Source organism: Pogoniulus pusillus, chromosome 6 (genome assembly GCF_015220805.1).
Source record: "Pogoniulus pusillus isolate bPogPus1 chromosome 6, bPogPus1.pri, whole genome shotgun sequence".
Lineage (NCBI taxonomy): Eukaryota > Metazoa > Chordata > Aves > Piciformes > Lybiidae > Pogoniulus > Pogoniulus pusillus.
Genome location: NC_087269.1, coordinates 20,001,238 through 20,020,353, shown reverse-complemented (window position 1 = coordinate 20,020,353; position 19,116 = coordinate 20,001,238). Strand labels below are relative to the sequence as shown.

The following is a 19,116-nucleotide window of genomic DNA, read 5'->3' as shown; positions in this document are numbered from 1 at the left end:
TAACAGAGGCATACTTATGCATGTCCTGTAAGAAAGCTATAGAGGTAACTAACACTGGGAGTTAAAAGCCTTACCCCAAATAAAATAAAATAAGGTAAAGAAATAAAATAGAATAAAGAGATGTGAAACACAGCCATACCAGTTAATAATTAGGTCTCAAGCAAAACTGTCATAATGTCTCACCTTTAAACCGAAAGACTTAACCAAATCAACAGGCTGTGCTCAAGTTCAGTGCTCTATAGAGCATAAAAATATCAGAAAGGAGGAATTGTTCTCAGGGCTCTGAAATACATGTGAATCCAATATCCAAACATTTACAGAATGCTATGTATTAGAAAAACTTGTGACCTAAAATAAAATAAAAATCCCATTCATTCTGGACATGGTAAGGATTCCACATTCACCTCTTGCTTAATATATCTAAGCAACTGATGGAAAAAGACAGATATTCTTATAATTTGTTCATTTTAACACAGACAAATTTAACTCATTATAGAATTTATTTTATACGATTTGTGTCAGTATTTCCTATGGCTTTACTGCTTTTCATGCACACTAGTTCCTTAGATCCTGTCTTTTCAACAGTTCAGGTGTCAGACTGACTTACTTCCCTGTCTTTCCAAACTTATTCATAAACACTAAGGCCAAGAGGGATCCATGTGATAACCCAGTCTAAGTTCCTGCATAACACAAGAAAAATCCTACAAGCAACTTCACAGGCATCTATTTTATAAGCAAGTTGGTAGAACCCTACCAAAGAGTGAGGCTAAGCAGAGGCATGTGTGTAGGGTAAAAATCTGGGACTGAAAAAAAAAATCATTAAAAAGAACCACATAAGTCACTTCATCACCACAGCCTTCCTCCTCCACTCATCACAGGTAATCAGTACTTTGGAAATACATAAGTAGCTTGTGAAGGGCAAAGAAAGCTTTTACAATGTAACATTAAGTTCTTATTACTTATTGTATGACTGTTCAAAGTATAAATCTTAAGTGTTATGCCCTAGGCAATACATCTTTGCTGTATTTCTTCCCCCTCTCTATGAAGTTCAGAAAGTCCAGTGCAAACTGGTTCTCACTGATAGCACACAAGTCATCCCTAAAGTATTTCAAACAGAGTAGGTTTTGCCTGTGAACTCTCACAGCTGCTTGACAGCAGGCCAGCTGCCACTTTGAACTGGCATTAGTGCACCATTCAAAGATGCAGTTTCATTAACACACCAGATAACAGTTTCCTAGTTATAGTTCCTTTTGGATGCTAGAGCAGCACATTATCAGTTTTGCCTCCCTTTCCCCACACTTGTGCAGGCTGTATGAAAGGGAAATGTGTTTTATTTTTCTTACCTTTGCTTCCCAGAATGACTTCCAGACAGTACTTTTAAGTTAGTGTATTACAATAAGTAATTAAGATACTAGCACTGACAGCTACTGCAACACTATCAGCAGTGCTGCCTTAGAGGAATGCAGTGTGACTGATGTAGTTTGAGAGTGTTTGTATTTCTCTCTGTTCTTCATAGCCTGCGTCTGCTGTACAAGGCACAGAAATCAAATCCACAGCACCTCAAAGCAGGTAGGAAACCAGAGTAAACACACAAGCCATTAAATGCTGCAGATGTTGCAGCAGTTCTGTAAAGACAACAGCGGGAGCATAGCAGGCACACACACACAGAAAGACAAAAAGAATAAATAAATGAATAACAAAATCAGCTGCTACTCCCTGTCCACAAAATTTTACAGCTAGAGTCAAAGAAATGTTTTCACTATTCTTGTTGTTATAAAGCAAGTGGATAAATGCATTCACTGACTGGTGATGATCCACAGAGTATTATAAAAAAATAATAATCCACCTCAAATAAACAAAGTATCATTATCCATCCACCAGCTATTTACTTCTCCTAGTATCAGACATACAGAAAGTGAACTCAGCAGACACCTGACCCTTAAAAAGCTCAAGTACAGAAAACAGAGGAAAGTACTCCCTAGGAACACTGAAGGATAAAAGTGAGTGAACCTGACTGCATCACCAGCTCATGCAACCAACCCAACCCTGCAAATTAATCTGAAATGTGTTTTATTTGTAATTTCACATGACTATGCCAGATCAGCTAGGGATAAGAGTTAACCTACTGAACTGCAGGTGAACTTCAAATAAATGGCCCAGTCCCACAAAACTTAGATCAACTCCTCTCAGATTACTGAGTTAGTAAAATACTTGTGGAGCAGGCATCTAAGCAGTAAATTTCTTTTAAGCTGGATTTTTTTTTTTTAATTCATGCTGATGTTGACCTTTAATCCTTATTTTTGCTACCACTAGAAATTGCTGTGTGCTATGAACTATTTAGCCACACATCGTGTATCTTATTTTATTTACTTCATTGTGCTAACCTACTAGAGCATTTTTTTCTTTGCTTCAGGGATCCCAAAAATTGCATTAAATCCTGTGGAGAGCTGCTACTGAGGCAGAACAAAGCTTAACCTGCAGCAGCAGCACACAAGCTGCAAGCAGCACTGAAGACTTGATTTCTAACAAATTAACATGAAATATAGGAGAGACATTATATAACTGATCATGCTGACAGATCGATAAACATATCTTAATGGAGCAAAGCTCTTCTTGCACATAAATGCTTGGGGGTAAAAGAAATCTCTACTAACCACACATGCTTTTGGGCTTAAAATACTGTACTCAAGTCAGAATACTCAACAGCACAGCTTACTCTGGAGCATCTCATCAGGAAAAATTCAAAAGTCATACCTAATCTGCACTAAAAAGGCAACCTGGTGGAATCAAATTTTGCCTATGCACTCCAGCAACAACATGCCATGGTCTTACGGAGCAATGTTTCTGTGCCCAAAGAGCAGCCACACAAAATGCTTGTGAAGACATATTCCACTTTGAGAACTACAATGAGTTAAAACTGCTCAAGAACAGTCAGGTGTTACATCTCAATAATCTTTACTAGCAGAAAAGCTATTCATGAAGCCCCTTAAGTCTCATGCTTCTTTTCCAGTGGGCTTCATGCTGTTGCAGTTGAAGTTGTGAAAAATAATATAAAGACAGGTAAGTGCTACTGACCATGAATTAGATGCAGAAGTACTCCTGGAGGTGCAAATTACAGGACAGCAGAACACATATGCTGTCATAGTCTGTTTCCAGGCATACTTTAAAGGGTCCAGGGCCTCAGAGCACTGAGGTTTGTAGACAGTACAACTTGGAATACATCAAACACCTCTAATGAAACAAAGGCTAGCTCTTGTTTATTTCATGTGGCAGAATCTTTGCTTGCCAAATGCAAATATAAGCCTTGGGCATTGCATATTCTAGGGGAAAGAAAACCCAAAACACACAGCAAAAAAACAAACAAAGTTAAAAAAAAAGAAAACTTACAGGCTGTAGATGCCTCCTGATGCCCTTCAAGATGTTTCAAGCTGACAACATCATGTGAGCCAAAGCGTTCTTAAACTATCAGAGAGCCTCACAGCCCTCAGGGAGAAAGAGCAGTCTAATAACCTTACTGTACAAAAGTCTGGCTGCAGTCCAAAGACCTTCACCAGCAATGAGTCATCACCTGAAGCAGGCAATAGAATATTGGTCAAGTTGTAGGGATACTTCATTAGACAGAATACAACACTGTAGAAATCAGTAAGGCTAAATTAACCTAGAAGGCAACATTCAGTCCCTTTTTTCATGTTCTTTTTTCAGTAGTATTCATTGACAGGGCACAGTCAAGTATTCAATGCAAGTATTCAATGCAAGTAAGCAGAGATGCCTCACTTGCAGAAGATTTGACTTGTCTGTGTCTGCTGTCTGCATGAGGGAAAGTGGGCCCTCCATTAACTTAATCAAGTAATAGCTGTTCATCTCAAAACCATTTACATAACACAGGCCTAGAAAGACTGGCATCTGATTGATACTTCTATTTATGCTAAATCATAGAATTAACCAGGTTGGAAGAGACCTCCAAGATCATCCAGTCCAACCTAGCACACAGCCCTATCCAGTCAATTAGACCATGGCACTGAGTGCCTCATCCAGTCTTTTCTTCAACACCTCCAGGGATGGTGACTCCACCACCTCCCTGGGCAGCCCATTCCAATGCCAATCACTCTCTCTGGGAAGAACTTCCTCCTAACATCCAGCCTATACCTACCCCGGCACAACTTGAGACTGTGTCCCCTTGTTCTGTTGCTGGTTGCCTGGCAGGACAGACTGACTACAGCCTCCCTTCAGGTAGTTGTAGACAGCAATGAGGTCACCCCCGAGCCTCCTCTTCCCAAAGCTAAACAACCCCAGCTCCCTCAGCCTCTCCTCACAGGGTTTGCATTCCAGACCCCTCACCAGCTTTGTTGCCCTTCTCTGGACACATTCCAGCATGTCAACATCTCTCTTGAATTGAGTGACCCAGAACTGGACACGGTACTCATGGTGTGGCCTGACCAGTGCTGAGTACAGAGGAAGAAGTCAAGGTCTAGATAGACCACATGAGCTGGTTTTTTCCCACTGGATTAAAAAAAAAGTATGATTAGGAAAGGAGGCACAAAGAGCAAGAGGACAATTGGCATCTTTTGTTCTAACCAGCAGATCCCTAAAGCAGCAATGCAGTGGGAGATTTGATCAAACTCCTTCACCCTCACACTCAGACAGAAGGGGAAAATGCCAATTCATTTAAACTGGAAATGTCTGAAGACACAGATTTTGAAAACTGGGTTTATTGAGCTCAGAATGGGAGAAGGGAAAAACAGTCAGGTGCCACAAAATGCCCAGCAACCCCTGGGTCAGTGTGTTAACCTGAAAGTGTGGAGACCCAGGTTCAAGTGGCTTCCCCATGCAGTCATTACTACACATGTCTGTGTAGAACATGTTTTGCTCTTCCATATAAAACATGTCTTGTTTTCCTCTTAAGTGAGCAAAAAAATCTGAACTTGCATGTTTTGAAGACTCGATTTGGGCATCTGCAACAGCAGCTGAAAGCATTCGGTTACTTGCATCTTGCAGATTTAGAGATAAAGATGCCCATGGCAGGGTAGATGTGCAAAAATGCTTGCAATACTGTGTTCTGCCCACAGAGCACAGCATTAGCTCCACAGGCTGGGCAATGACATTGCTAGGGAATTCTTGCTTGATGATCTGTGTGGTGGAGGGGCAGCAGCCCCAAAACTGAGGCTTTTTCTATGCCTCTACATGCCCAGACATGTTCTTCTGCCAGGACCCACGAGGCAGCAAACAAATTGCATAACACACATGCCCAGCCCGTGTGCCCCTGGGGTCTGCCCAGGTAATCCCTACTGGAGGTCCATGCACGTCTCTACTGCCTACTGGGGCAAGGTTTGGCTTACTGCCAACCTGATTGGTCATTTTAGATGTCCAATGAGCCACAAATCTTGGCCCAGAGTCCATAAAGAGGGGTGCACAGCAGCACCACGTGTTCAGTCTGTTCAGACAGTCCAGAGGTTCAAACTGTTCAGAAGCTTAGAGCATTTAGACTCAGCTCTGATCCACAGCAGCATCCTGCTGCCCTGACCTCGCTTGAATGGCCTAGACACAGGATCAGGCCTTACTCACTTGCAAGCATTACAGAGGCTCAGACCTCATTCATTAATCTCAAGGCGCAGTCAAGCTACCTGCGAATCCTTTGAGAAGCAGAGCACATTCATGCCTGCACCATACATATATGGGGAGCCGAGAACCCCCTGCCTAAGCCTAGAGCTATCTTGATTCATCTACGGAGCATTAGTCTCCATGCAGCACGGCATAGACCCTGCTTGCCCGGCATAGATACTGCTTGCCAGCTATTCTGTAACTCTGGAAAGACCCAGAGCCAGCAGACCCCTTCCCAGATGGTCTGCAAACCTGCAAACACAGCCTGCTAGCTGCCAGATCGTGTCAGAGACCACACGGAAAAATCCTTCTCCTGCACCTGGAATTCCTGCCAGCTGATCATCCCTGGACACGCACAGCATCCAGAAGCCACAGCACCGAGGCAGAGACTACTTCACCCCAGGAGAGAAGGTTAGAGAAATACTGTTACCCCAGAGACTGGGAAACTTTATCATGCTTTGCAAGCCGGGACAGACTCCAGCTCACCAAGACCCCAATACTGGGCACATGCTGAGACAGATTCCCGGGAGGGTGATTAGTGATTAATACTCAAGAGCAGCACACCTAATAAGCTTTAAACCTTTGTAATATAAGTTATCTCTATCTGAAGAGCACACACAGTTTCAGCCCCTACTGGGCAAACACTAGAGTGGTTAAGAGGCATTAAGCCTAAGAATCTTTCTCTCTGTCAATAATTGTTAATAATTTGATATTTCCATTTGATAATCAATACCTGTAAATATATATCCCAAAGCTATTTTCATAAACTTGCAGATGAACTTGATTTCATAGTGGTTGGGGGTGGTGTAAATTTGTAAATATTAATTTTAATTAAAAAATTTATAAAAAATCAAAACCGCCTCAAATTAATTTCTCACCTCCCCCTAACAGGGGAAGAATAGAGAAAACCCCTCCATGACAATCTGATTTTGAGGGAATACTAATGAACAGTAAAACAAAGCAGAGGTGATTGGTGGTAACCAGCAATGGCTTCACCAAGGGCAAATCACGCCTGACAAATTTAGTGGCTTTTTATGATGAAGTCACAGCAACAGCGGATGAGGGAAGGGAACTAACACCATCTACCTGGACCTGAGTAAGGCATTTGACTCTGTCCCACATGATATCCTGGTCACCAAACTGGAAAAACACAGACTTGATGGGTGGAGCACTTGCTGGATAAGGAATTGGCTGGATGGTCACACACAGAGAGTGGTGATCAATGGCACAACGTCCACGTGGTGACAAGTGGTGTCCCTCAGGGGTCAGTGCTAGGACCATTGCTGTTTAACATCTTTGTCAGTGACATGGACAGAGGAATAGAGTGCACCCTCAGCAAGTTTGTAGACAACACCAAGCTGTGTGGCACAATCAACTTGCTAGAGGGAAAGGATGCCATCCAGAGGGACCTGGACAGGCTGGAGAGGTGGGCCAAGGCCAACCACATGAAATTCAACAAGGCCAAGTGTAAGGTCCTGCACCTGGGTCAGCCCGATCCCAAGCACAAATATAGGCTGGGTGGTGAATGGCTGGAGAACAGCCCTGAGGAAAAGGACCTGGGGGTCTGGGTAGATGAAAAGCTCAACATGAGCTGGCAGTGTGTACACACAGACCAGACATCACAGTATCACAGTATTATCAGGGTTGGAAGAGACCTCATAGATCATCAGGTCCAACCCTTTACCACAGAGCTCAAGGCTAGACCATGGCACCAAGTGCCATGTCCAATCCTGCCTTGAACAGCCCCAGGGATGGCGACTCCACCACCTCCCCAGGTAGCCCATTCCAGTGTCCAATGACTCTCTCAGTGAAGAACTTTCTCCTCACCTCCAGCCTAAATTTCCCCTGGCGCAGCCTGAGGCTGTGTCCTCTCGTTCTGGTGCTGGCCACCTGAGAGAAGAGAGCAACCTCCTCCTGGCCACAACCACCCCTCAGGTAGTTGTAGACAGCAATAAGGTCACCCCTGAGCCTCCTCTTCTCCAGGCTAAACAATCCCAGCTCCCTCAGCCTCTCCTCGTAGGGCTGTGCTCAAGGCCTCTCACCAGCCTCGTCGCCCTTCTCTGGACACGCTCAAGCATCTCAATGTCCCTCCTAAACTGGGGGGCCCAGAACTGAACACAGTACTCAAGGTGTGGTCTAACCAGTGCAGGGTACAGGGGCAGAATGACCTCCCTGCTCCTGCTGACCACACCATTCCTGATGCAGGCCAGGATGCCACTGGCTCTCTTGGCCACCTGGGCACACTGCTGGCTCATGTTCAGGCAGGTATTGATCAGCACCCCCAGATCCCTCTGTCTGGCTGCTCTCCAGCCACTACGACCCCAGCCTGTATCTCTGCATGGGGTTGTTGTAGCCAAAGTGCAGCACCCTGCACTTGGAGCTACTGAATGCCATCCCATTGGACTCTGCCCATCTGTCCAGGCAGTCAAGGTCCCGCTGCAGAGCCCTTCTGCCCTCCAACTCAGCCACATCTGCCCCCAGCTTGGTGTCATCTGCAAACTTGCTGATGACTGACTCCATGCCCTCATCCAGATCATCTATGAAGATGTTAAAGAGGATGGGGCCCAGCACAGATCCCTGAGGGACACCACTAGTGACTGGCCGCCACCTGGATGTGGCTCCATTCACCACCACTCTCTGGGCTTGGCCCTCCAGCCAGTTCCTAACTCAGCACAGAGTGTTGCCATTTAAGCCATGGGCTGACAGCTTAGCCAGCAGTTTGCTGTGGGGGACAGTGCCAAAGTCCTTGCTGAAGTCCAGATAGACCACATCCACAGGCCTCCCCACATCCACCAAGCGGGTCACCTGATCATAGAAGGAGATCAGGTTGGAGAGGAAGGATCTGCCCTTCCTAAAACCATGTTGGCTGGACCTGAGCCCTTTGCCATCCCTTAGGTGCGCTCTTATCACCCCCAAGATAACCTGCTCCATCAGTTTCCCTGGCACTGAGGTCAGGCTGACGGGTCTGTAGTTCCCAGGTTCCTCCATCCGACCCTTCTTGTGGATGGGGACCACGTTGGCCATTTTCCAGTCTCCTGGGACCTCTCCAGTGAGCCAGGACTGCTGGAAAATGATGGAGAGCGGCTTGGCCAGCTCAGCTGCCAGCTCTCTCAGCACCCTGGGATGGATCCCATCTGGTCCCATGGACTTGTGGGTGTCCAGATGACTCAGCATCTGGACATCAAGAGAAGCATGGCCAGCAGGGCAAGGGAGGGGATTCTCCCCCTTTCCTATGCTCTTGTCAGACCCCACCTGGAGCACTGTGTGCAGTTCTGGAGCCCCCAACATAAGAAGGACATAAAACTGTTGGAGGGAGTCCAGAGGAGGGCCACGAAGATGATCAGAGGGCTGGAGCATCTCTGCTACGAGGACAGGCCACAAAAGCTGGGGCTCTTCAGCCTGAAGAAGTGAAGGCTTTGAGGAGACCTTACTGTAGCCTTCCAATATCTGAAGGACGCCTACGGGAAGACTGGGGAGAGACTATTTACAAGGTCTTGTAATGACAGGATGAAGGGTAATGAGTTTAAACTGGAAGAGGGGAGATTCAAACTAGATGTTAGGAAAGGGGTCTTTATAGTAAGGGTGGTGAGACACTGGAACAAGTTGCCCAGGGAGGTTGTGGATGCTTCTTCCTTGGAGGTGTTCAAGGCCAGGCTGCATGAGGTCTTGAGCGAGCTCTTCTAGGGGGAGGTGTCCCTGCCCGTGGCGGGGAGTTGGAACTGGATGATCTTGGTTTAGGAGGTCCCTTCCAACCTAAACCACTCTGAGCCTAAGCTCACGGTGGAAAGAAACAGCGCCATCTAGTGCTGAGCAGCGGACGGCGCAAGCTGAACGTAACAAAAATGGATCAAACCTTAGGCATGGAGGTGCAAGTTTCACACTTCCAAGGAGACACAGGCTGCACTTTTCTTGCACGTGAAAAAGAGATTCTGCAGCTGGCAAAAGGCAAGCAGATGCACCTATCGCTATATTAGTGCTAAGACCTTGAAGGTCTTCAACCCAATCTGTAAGATAATAAACCAGTTTCCAGACTCTGTGACTGCAAAGGCAGCATGTAATTTTATCATTCTGGGCAGTCCTTTTGAAAGATAGTTCGACTGAAAGTCTATTTCATGTTCCAAAAAACAGTTATCACTTCGAGTGACATACAAATATTTGCATGCCCTCAACTTCAGACCTCTAGGAATGTTAAACACAGATCAACTGTTGCTCTCCACTGCAAAACCATGACCGTCAATCTTCTTCTGCAGGTCAATGAAGTGCCAGAGATGCTCTGATGACCAAAAGCTCTCTCATTTGCTAAGTGTTTACACAGTACATTGCTGAAACTACATTTCCTCAGTCAATGTGCTGTGCATCAAACCAGAAACCTAAAACTCTCGAAATATCAACATCATCACATATTCAGATATGCACAGTCAATTATCAGCTGTAGACTTCAGGAGTAAATTTAATTACCAGTGGCAAATTCAGTTTCCTGATGTTAGCTAGAATTGTAATTTGCATTGAATAATAGAAAACTCAGACTGATTTTTAATGTCTGAACTCCGAATTTCCCCTCCAGGTATTTTAATTACACACCATCTCAACAGGAAGTGAGATAGAATGGCCACAAAAATAACTTAATTGATGTCGATCCCCAAGGATATAAAAGTGTACCACAGAGCAGAATGCTTTGTAGGCATCAATCAACCTATTAGGATAAGACAAACGAGCTGCCACTCCAGTTGCTCTGGAGGACACTGCCAACAGCACTGACTGACTCTGCAGAACAAGCAGTCAACATATACTGTCCCTGTAAGAGTTAGGATTGCCACTTTCTAGTTCTTTCTTTCTTGATTTCTTACTACTTGTGTAGCACACACAAGACAATGAAAGAGCTTCTGCATAGAAGTTCCTGGATAGGGTATTTCACTCTGCCCCAGCTGAACTGCTAGCAGAACACAACCACCAGCCCAGCTTGAAAGGGGTTACTATTTAATGCAGGTCCCTTTTGTAAGGGCAAGCTGCCTATACTGAGCTCAGTATTTATAATAAATTGAAGAGTGTGCCACAGAGCTCTCATGTCTAAAGCTTTGAAAGCAACCTACATGGGAACCAATCATAGACAGTCTTTACACAGAGTCTTCAGAAAGCCTAAGACAAGAGTTTTGAAGAGGACTGAGATGCTAAAAGCTCTCTTTAGGGGTGGTACTTAGCTGGAGCATGAAAAGCAACCTGAAGGTGCAGTTTTCATCATGATCAGTTAAATCAGCCTTAAGTCACAAACTCATAGAGTGTTAGAGGTTGGAAAGGAATCGCAGAAATCATCTAGTCCAATTTCCCTGCCAAGGCAGGACCACTTATGGCAGGTCACATAGGAATGGGTTCAGGTGGGTTTTGAAGATCTCTAGAGAAGGAGACTCCACAACCTCTCCAGATGGTTTGGAATTTTTTGTTGTTGTTGTTGTGGGGTTGGTTTTTTTTTTTTTTTGTGGTTATTGGGGTTTTTTTTTGTTGTTGTTGTTGGTTTTTTTAATCATAAAAGCTGAAGTGAGAGATAAGATTAGATACTGGAGAATATGCCACAAGGAAAGGGAAAAAGCAAGATCAACTCCCTTTCAGCAGCAGTTTCCAGTGAAAGCAAGTTCGACGTATCACAAAACAGATTCTTACTTTCACACAAAGACTGTGCTATGAGCTGTCACTTTGGCAGAACGCATCGTGTCAAGAAACAGGGGTTAGCAACATTGTCTCCTTATCACTGATGACAAGATGCGTACCACGAGTTCTGGGCAGGAATTTTTCAGCAAGGCTGCTTTTAACTATAACACACTAGTCTGTTGAAATAGAAAAGTATACAGTTTATTTGGACAAAATCATTACTCTAGAAATAATTAATAGGAAAAAAATGCAGCAAAAACATCTTGCCCAGAAAAAAAATCCAGCAGTAGTCCCTTAGTCGCTTGTCTACTATGCAAACAGTTCAGGCTCCTGGTCTAACTCCAGCAGAACAGAATCTCCTGCACCACAGGAGATGATGTTAGCCACAGGTACCAGGTAACCCGTGGAAAAAAAAAAACATGCTCATGTTTCGATCTTTCACCTCATGCTCCGTGAAACTGATTCTACTCTGAAGTAGAATAGAAGAATCTTCTTAAAAATCATCAAGTTTCTTGCAAATAAAAGCTGTTCTCCAGATAGTTGGTAATAACTTTTGCCATATCTGAAGACAATGCTTTTACCTTCTAAATTCTGAAGCTTTTTACCCCTCCACTTCCTTGACTCTGAAAGCCTTAGCACATAAGAGAATTATCTCCAGTTCTGCAAAGAAACATGAACATCTCATCTCAGTGCTGCAAAGACCAAAGAATAAAAACTTGGCAGGCTGTTAGCTACAAGGCATTAGAAACAAATTCCTATATGCTCCTAAGGTCTCACCTTCTAATCCATGAGTATTCCTTAAGACATTCTCAGAGGTCAATCCCTGTGCTGCTTTACATGACTTTTAAATCACACTGTAACCTCAGACTAAGGTGTGTTTGCTTTATTGCCCCTAGTGATCAGGTAGCTTCTGTTTCTGATACCACATTTGGATTCCCCTCCTGAGCAACATACAGTGGTAATTTCTACCCAAAAAGGCCATTGCCTCTGTGATGATTATCCCAGATAGTTAAAGCTCTGCACCTGACTTCATCCTACCCTGCTAATCTCATAAACTGACATCCCCTCCCTCTCCCAACACACACAACCTCTTAATGTGCACTGGAACAAAGCATCTCGAGCCTGCAGCTTATGCTGCCATTTCATTTTGAGCTTCACTATCTGTGAGAGAGAAAAGCATGAGTGGGTTAAAGGGTGCTTGGAAATTTACACAGCCTCCCCAGAAAAGAAAATAGAGAACATCTCTTGCCAAAGGAGGCACTTCAGGAAGCGCTGTCACCAGATCTGACACTGGTTTGACTGTAGAACTATTCTACAGTCTCTCATGTCCCTATTTAACCCTTCTCCCAGCTGCACTATACAGCTTGGGAATGAGCTTGATGAAACATGAATAATACACAATGCCCATCATTAGTTCTTGTTACTCAGCAGAAAATCAATACATGCTCTGTTACACCACAGGACATGCTATTACTTTAAGGAAGCAGCTCACAGCCTGCAGCAGAGGAAAGGTGAGAAGATTCCATCAACACTTTCAGAACAAGAATGCTAAAAGCCTTAGCTATTGATGATTAAATAAGGGTTTGTATGTAATTGGTCCAACACTTTCTCAAGCCTGGAGTACGTTTCCTTTCTGAGGGATAGCAGTCTTTTCTCTCTGGCAGATAAATTGGTATAAGGACACTGGGAACGTTTTAGGAATGCTGCACTTTGTTCTTGACTGTGTTAGTTAAAGCTCTACTGCTTATAAGCACAGTAAAATCTCATCTTAGTTAAGATGACTTAAAAGTTAAAATCTCATAATCCCTATGGAAGCTACATGAACTTATATTGCAGTGGGAGAACTAATGCAGAATTAGGCAGAGATATGATAATAGCCACATATCTAATACAGGGGAAGAGGGCAAGTGACAGAAAATAACGATTTGGGTCCTGCAAGATCATTCATGCTCCCTTTCCTGTCTGGCATCCTTTCAAGAGCCTTTCACTATGTGGGTGTTCTGCAGGCTGGCAACCACACAGAACAGTCATTTCAGAACACATGCAGAAGAGAAAAGGCATTTAAGCCAAAATCAGCACAGAATAAATGCACTGTGAATAGAATAAGGAATTCTTCAGGCCATGTTCTCCAGCAACTCCTGTGCTGAGTCACACTCTGTAATGGTTTGATATATATATATATATATATATCTACATCTATATCTCCATATATATATATATCTCCATGTCAGTTTTTCGGGAAGGACAGCGGTGCACTAAGACTGAATATTTTTTCCAGGGAACACAGAGAAGAGCAATACCACAAGTGCATGCCAAACACAGGTGTCCTGGGATTCACAAATATGGCGTGAACAGTGTCATTTTTTTCTATGCTTCTGGATAGCCCCTTTCAAGGAGCCACACAGGATCACTCTACCAACTCCAGAGAGGCAACTGCCAGCTATTCAGGACAATTCTTTTGCATACCATGACATTTTGGGCAGGAAGCACAGAATGACTGGTTTCCCACATGGAAGAACAGAGCAAACACAAATCTTGAGGAAACTCAATCATGACATTTTGTGGTTCAGGTAACTCTTTTGGATCAAGCCGCAACCAGAACTGAAACCTTTCACATCCCAGGTTGTTATGAAGGGGATAGATGAAATCTGAGTTTGGGGTGAAATGCAATGAGGCCACTTCCAAAGTTATTAAATAATTTATTAATATATATTACAGTATCACCAAGGTTGGAAGAGACCTCCTAGAGCATCAAGTCCAACCCTTTACCACAGAGCTCAAGGCTAGACCATGGCACCAAGTGCCATGTCCAATCTTGCCTTGAACAGCCCCAGGGACGGCGACTCCACCACCTCCCCAGGCAGCCCATTCCAGTGTCCAATGACTCTCTCAGTGAAGAACTTTCTCCTCACCTCGAGCCTAAATTTCCCCTGGCGCAGCCTGAGGCTGTGTCCTCTCGTTCTGGTGCTGGCCACCTGAGAGAAGAGAGCAACCTCCTCCTGGCCACAACCACCCTTCAGGTAGTTGTAGACAGCAATAAGGTCACCCCTGAGCTTCCTCTTCTCCAGGCTAAACAATCCAAGCTCCCTCAGCCTCTCCTTGTAGGGCTTGTGCTCAAGGCCTCTCACCAGCCTCGTTGCCCTTCTCTGGACACTCTCAAGCATCTCAATGTCCCTCCTAAACTGGGGGACACAGAACTGAACACAGTACTCAAGGTGTGGTCTAACCAGTGCAGAGTACAGGGGCAGAATGACCTCCCTGCTCCTGCTGACCACACCATTCCTGATGCAGGCCAGGATGCCACTGGCTCTCTTGGCCACCTGGGAACACTGCTGGCTCATGTTCAGGCGGGTATCAATCAGCACCCCCAGATCCCTCTCTGATTGGCTGCTCTCCAGCCACTCTGACCCCAGCCTGTATCTCTGCATGGGGTTGCTGTGGCCAAAGTGCAGCACCCTGCACTTGGAGCTATTGAACGCCATCCCCTTGGACTCTGCCCATCTGTCCAGGTGGTCAAGGTCCCTCTGCAGAGCCCTTCTGCCCTCCAACTCAGTCACATCTGCCCCAGCTTGGTGTCATATACAAAGATAATTCCCCCAAACTTATTTACAACTATCCACACAAGTTCTTGGATGCGGTTAGCAGAACTATTTCACAGAATGTCTCTATACAATGGAATTTTGAAAGGTTTTAGAAATGTCTTTAATAGAGAGTCTGGAGGCTTAATTCACTGCCTGTGAGGTTAATCAAATTCCTTCAGCAACTTGAATAAAGAATTCAGAATACTCACTAGTCCTCGGTCTTAATGTCTGTGGCCCAAAATGTATGCAGGAAAATACTCAACAGAAGTCCTGTGGTGAATTCCACGTGGGCTGTGCTGTGGAATCGGCTGCTGGCTGAGGTGGCTGAAGTGGCAGGGGACCGTCGGGTGAGCGAGGAACGAAGGAGCACACAAGCACCTTATTCACCTGTTTACCCCCTTTTATAGCACAATGGCCGAGGTCAATGGTCTCATTGGCCACACTATCACCCAATCACCTTTGGCAATCACCCAAATATACCCAAAAAAGGAAGAACCCACAGGCTGCTCTCCTCCAAAAATGGGGGCGCCTACACCTTGCACGCGACAGGGGCGTGGGCCTCATGAAACCCCTCTTATGTGACCAGACTAAACCAGACCAGGTTGTTCTGGGTTTCTTTTGTCCTGTTTTCCCGCCTCTGGCCACAATGCAGACAGGCAGGTAAACATGTCTGGACAAGAGAGGACATGCTCAAGCCCGTTTTGTGACCCTTGGGACTCTCCACCACACAGGTCCCCAGTCCTGCTGCATTAGCATGGTGCACATTCACGGGGAAAGCCTGAAACTCCCGAGAAGGGTGTGCAACACAGGCATTTTAAGCCAGTCTGATTAGAGGGTAAGAAAAAGAATCCAGAGACGCGAGTGAGAGCACATCTGTCTCTACAACAGTAACATTCAAGGATAGCATTTAAAACCAGAACCACAGAAACATCCAGGTTGGAAAAGCCCCTCAGGATCACTAAGTCCAACCTATAACCCTACTCTGAAAGATTCACCTCAAACCATATCCCTGAGCATCACATCCAAGAGACCCTTAAACACGTCCAGTGTGGGTGACTCAACCACCTCCCTGGGCAGCTCATTCCAGTGCCTGACCACTTTCTCCATAAAAAACTTTTTCCTAATGTCCAATCTAAACCTACCCAGCCTCAGCTTGAGGCCATTCCCCCTTGTTCTGTCTCCAAATAAAAGGTTGCCTAATAGGCTAATATGCTAACTTTTATCTACCTTATCAACAGTATCAACATGTGGAAACTAACACACTATGAAGCATGGACAGGTAAACCATGCAGGAGAAACAATCTGTGAAATAAAGCATGACTAAATTAATACATCAACATCTTTTTTATCATATTCACATTTGCCTTTCTCCTTGTTTCCACGAACTCAGTCTTCAGATAGTGGGAGACAAATGTGGAAAAAGTGACTTGGTTCATCTTTTGCACTCCTCTGGTCTAACACTGCTGGTGATGAGAACTTACTTCTCTGTAGATCCTGTCACCTGAAACTATTTTAATTTAATAAAGCCAATACAAATGCTGCATCAGGGAACTTAAGTCTAAATATACCCTGGAGACACCAAGCTAGTCCACAGGAAACATTTAAATAGGAGTTAAAAGGATTTCAAAAGTTTTACATTAAATTAACTTTTTGAAACATTAAAACTATGCTGACAGGTCATTAGATTTTATACTTAACAAAATTTCAACTTGTCTTCCACAGGTTCCTCTCTTAAATCTTTTATCTAAAAGGAAAATATTTGAAATTATTTTTAATTTCCCTCCTCTTCCCTGAACTGAAGTGGAATATTATGTATGAAAGAAATTACATTCAGTTATTGGATGCCCCTTTTCCATAGGTGCTGTGCTCTGTGTTAGCTTCCCTCACTAAAAAAAAAAAAAAAAAAAAAAAAAAAAAAAAAAAAAAAAACAAAAAAAAAAACAAAAAAAAAAAAAAAAACAAAAAACAAAACCAACAAAAAAACCCCCAACCAAACCAAACAAAACCTCACAAACAAACACACACACAAAAAATCCCCAAAACAAACCACACAAACCCACCACCAGAAAATCACAGAGACTTGAGGGACCACACAGCACTCCAGGCAAGGAACTTTCTCCAAACAGGAAACAAAAAAAAATATCAAGGAACATGAAGCAGCTCAACTACTGTTTCTTTGAGGTACCACAGCAGCAGTTACATCCACAAAGAATAACAAGCAGCCTTTCAAGATAACCTGGTTAATGTATCAGAATGCTTAGAAGTGAAATACAATTCAGTTGTCATCAATAACCACCAATGAGCATGAGATGATATGTTCAAAGTACAAGGAAATGCTGACCTACCTGGGGCAATTTCAAAGAGATGTTTCCCTGGTTCATCTGGATTAGGTGGCAGCTCATTCACCTGATTGCCTTGCAGTAATATCAAACCCTGTAAGGGACATAAACACTGTGAAAGGGGAAAGGCCACAAAGAAGGTAATGAAAAGAATATATGCATAGCATACAGCAAATTTAAGCGTAACTCTTCCACTGAGTCCATCTCCTTTCCACTTTCCTGAGCAAGAAAAGATGGATCTGATCATGCACCTGCCGCATCTGCTTTCTCTCGCACTGGACCCTCCTTGCCAAATGATCTTTCCTATGGAATACAAATACTACAAGCATGGATGATTCTCCATAGTTTCCATAATTAATAATTCCTTGCAAAATTTTAATCTTATGCTGCATCTGCTCTTCCTTCACCCTTCAATTTTCTGGATGCAGTCTGCAGCAATGAAGTGTCTGAAGTTCTGTTTCTAAATCTTTACATCTGCAACTGAAGAAAATAGCCTGTTTTGTAGAGACTCTCAGGACACAAAAGTTTCCAGGAAGATACTGGAGAAGAACATCCAAGTCAGGTTTTCAAGGCAACAGGGCTACTTTTTAATCTAAGAGATAACAGTTTTGCTAGCAAGAAATCTGAGCCCCTTTACTTCCTAAATTCAAATGTTGCCAGAATTCAGATTAATTTTCACCTTGAGTCCAAGCATAATACAATATATTCCACTAATAATTCTGCATAGTTGGTGGTACAATATCTTCAAAGTTAAGAAAATCATATTAACCTATTCTTCCTTGGGATTGGGGTAAGGTTGAGAGGGGTGGGAGAAGGTGGAGGGGTGGTTGAGAGCCCCTCCTGGGGACTCAGGTTTCTGGGAGGGGAGTTGTGTTTCTGCATTACCTTTTACCTTGTATATTTCTGCATAAAAATGCATACACTGTAAATATCTGCTTGTATATTCTGCTAAGCTGTAAATATAAGCTTCATCCAAATTTCCAGAGCTGGCTGAGCCTAGCCTGGGTGATTTCCAAAGTGTGGGGGGCAGGTAACATCGAAGCCACCACAGCTCCCCTGGAAACTAGGGAGAACTACAGGCTACCTCCTCTCCTGGAAATAGAAATAAACCCAAAGCAACTTCAAAAACCTGCACATGTATTGACGGTTAGTGGCAGCATCAAAAGGTCTTAGGGGGTTAGTTCTCCCCTCTCCCTTTCTTTATGAGGGCATTGAAGAAAATACTCCAAAAAAAGCAATGACTGCAAGTTCAGCCTCTAACCTTTGGGACAGAAGTTAGTCTGATGGAGCAGACTGTGCAACTGTGTCATATGGCAGACAGCAGGATACAGCTTCAACAGTACTTGATTCATTAAGACTGCAGAGTAACTCCTCTTCATGCTAGTAAGACCAAGCCATTCTCCTGTCACTTGATTACAGTTCCAGCTTTTCAGCACTATTTTCAAATAAAAGATAGCTAAAATTCCCTCTAGGGACCCAGAAGTACACGTTTTCATAAAAATAGTCAATGAGACCAATGTTGTTTGAAGTTTCTCTTTTGAAACATTATGGCATAAATCTAGTTTGACTTTTTCAGATAAGCAGTAAGAATATGACCATTTACCAGAGTACATATAAATAATCAAGCAGATAGAAGATCAATGGCAATTTCATTCAAGCTAATGATTTAGGTTTGCACACATGCTGCAGGCCATACTTAATATTTAATCCAGATCTTTAGAGCCGAAAGAAATTAGAGGTATCAACTGATGAAAATATCTACATGACCTGTAACAAAGATGTCTCAGGGTAACATCTATGTTCTTAAGACATGTGGACATGCTTGCATCATTGTCCATTCCAGAGAACCCCAAGCAATAGCTGCCTACAGATTCCAAAAGTGTGTATCACCTGTGGGATGCATACGGTCCTAGCTGAAGCCAGATGCAAATTCTAGTTTGCAGCTGTTACAAGAG

At 43.8% G+C, this 19,116-nt stretch overlaps 1 protein-coding gene across 6 annotated transcripts in view; it reads right to left on the bottom strand.

The window, feature by feature from the left end:
• The window catches only part of ARHGAP22 (Rho GTPase activating protein 22), a 164,933-nt gene that overhangs the window by 126,452 nt on the left and 19,365 nt on the right, over positions 1-19,116 (bottom strand). For all 6 annotated transcript variants that reach the window (XM_064144771.1, XM_064144774.1, XM_064144770.1 and 3 more), the window contains exon 3: positions 17,168-17,255. In XM_064144771.1, coding sequence (XP_064000841.1) covers positions 17,168-17,255 — 88 coding nt within the window. The remainder of the gene's footprint in view (positions 1-17,167; positions 17,256-19,116) is intronic.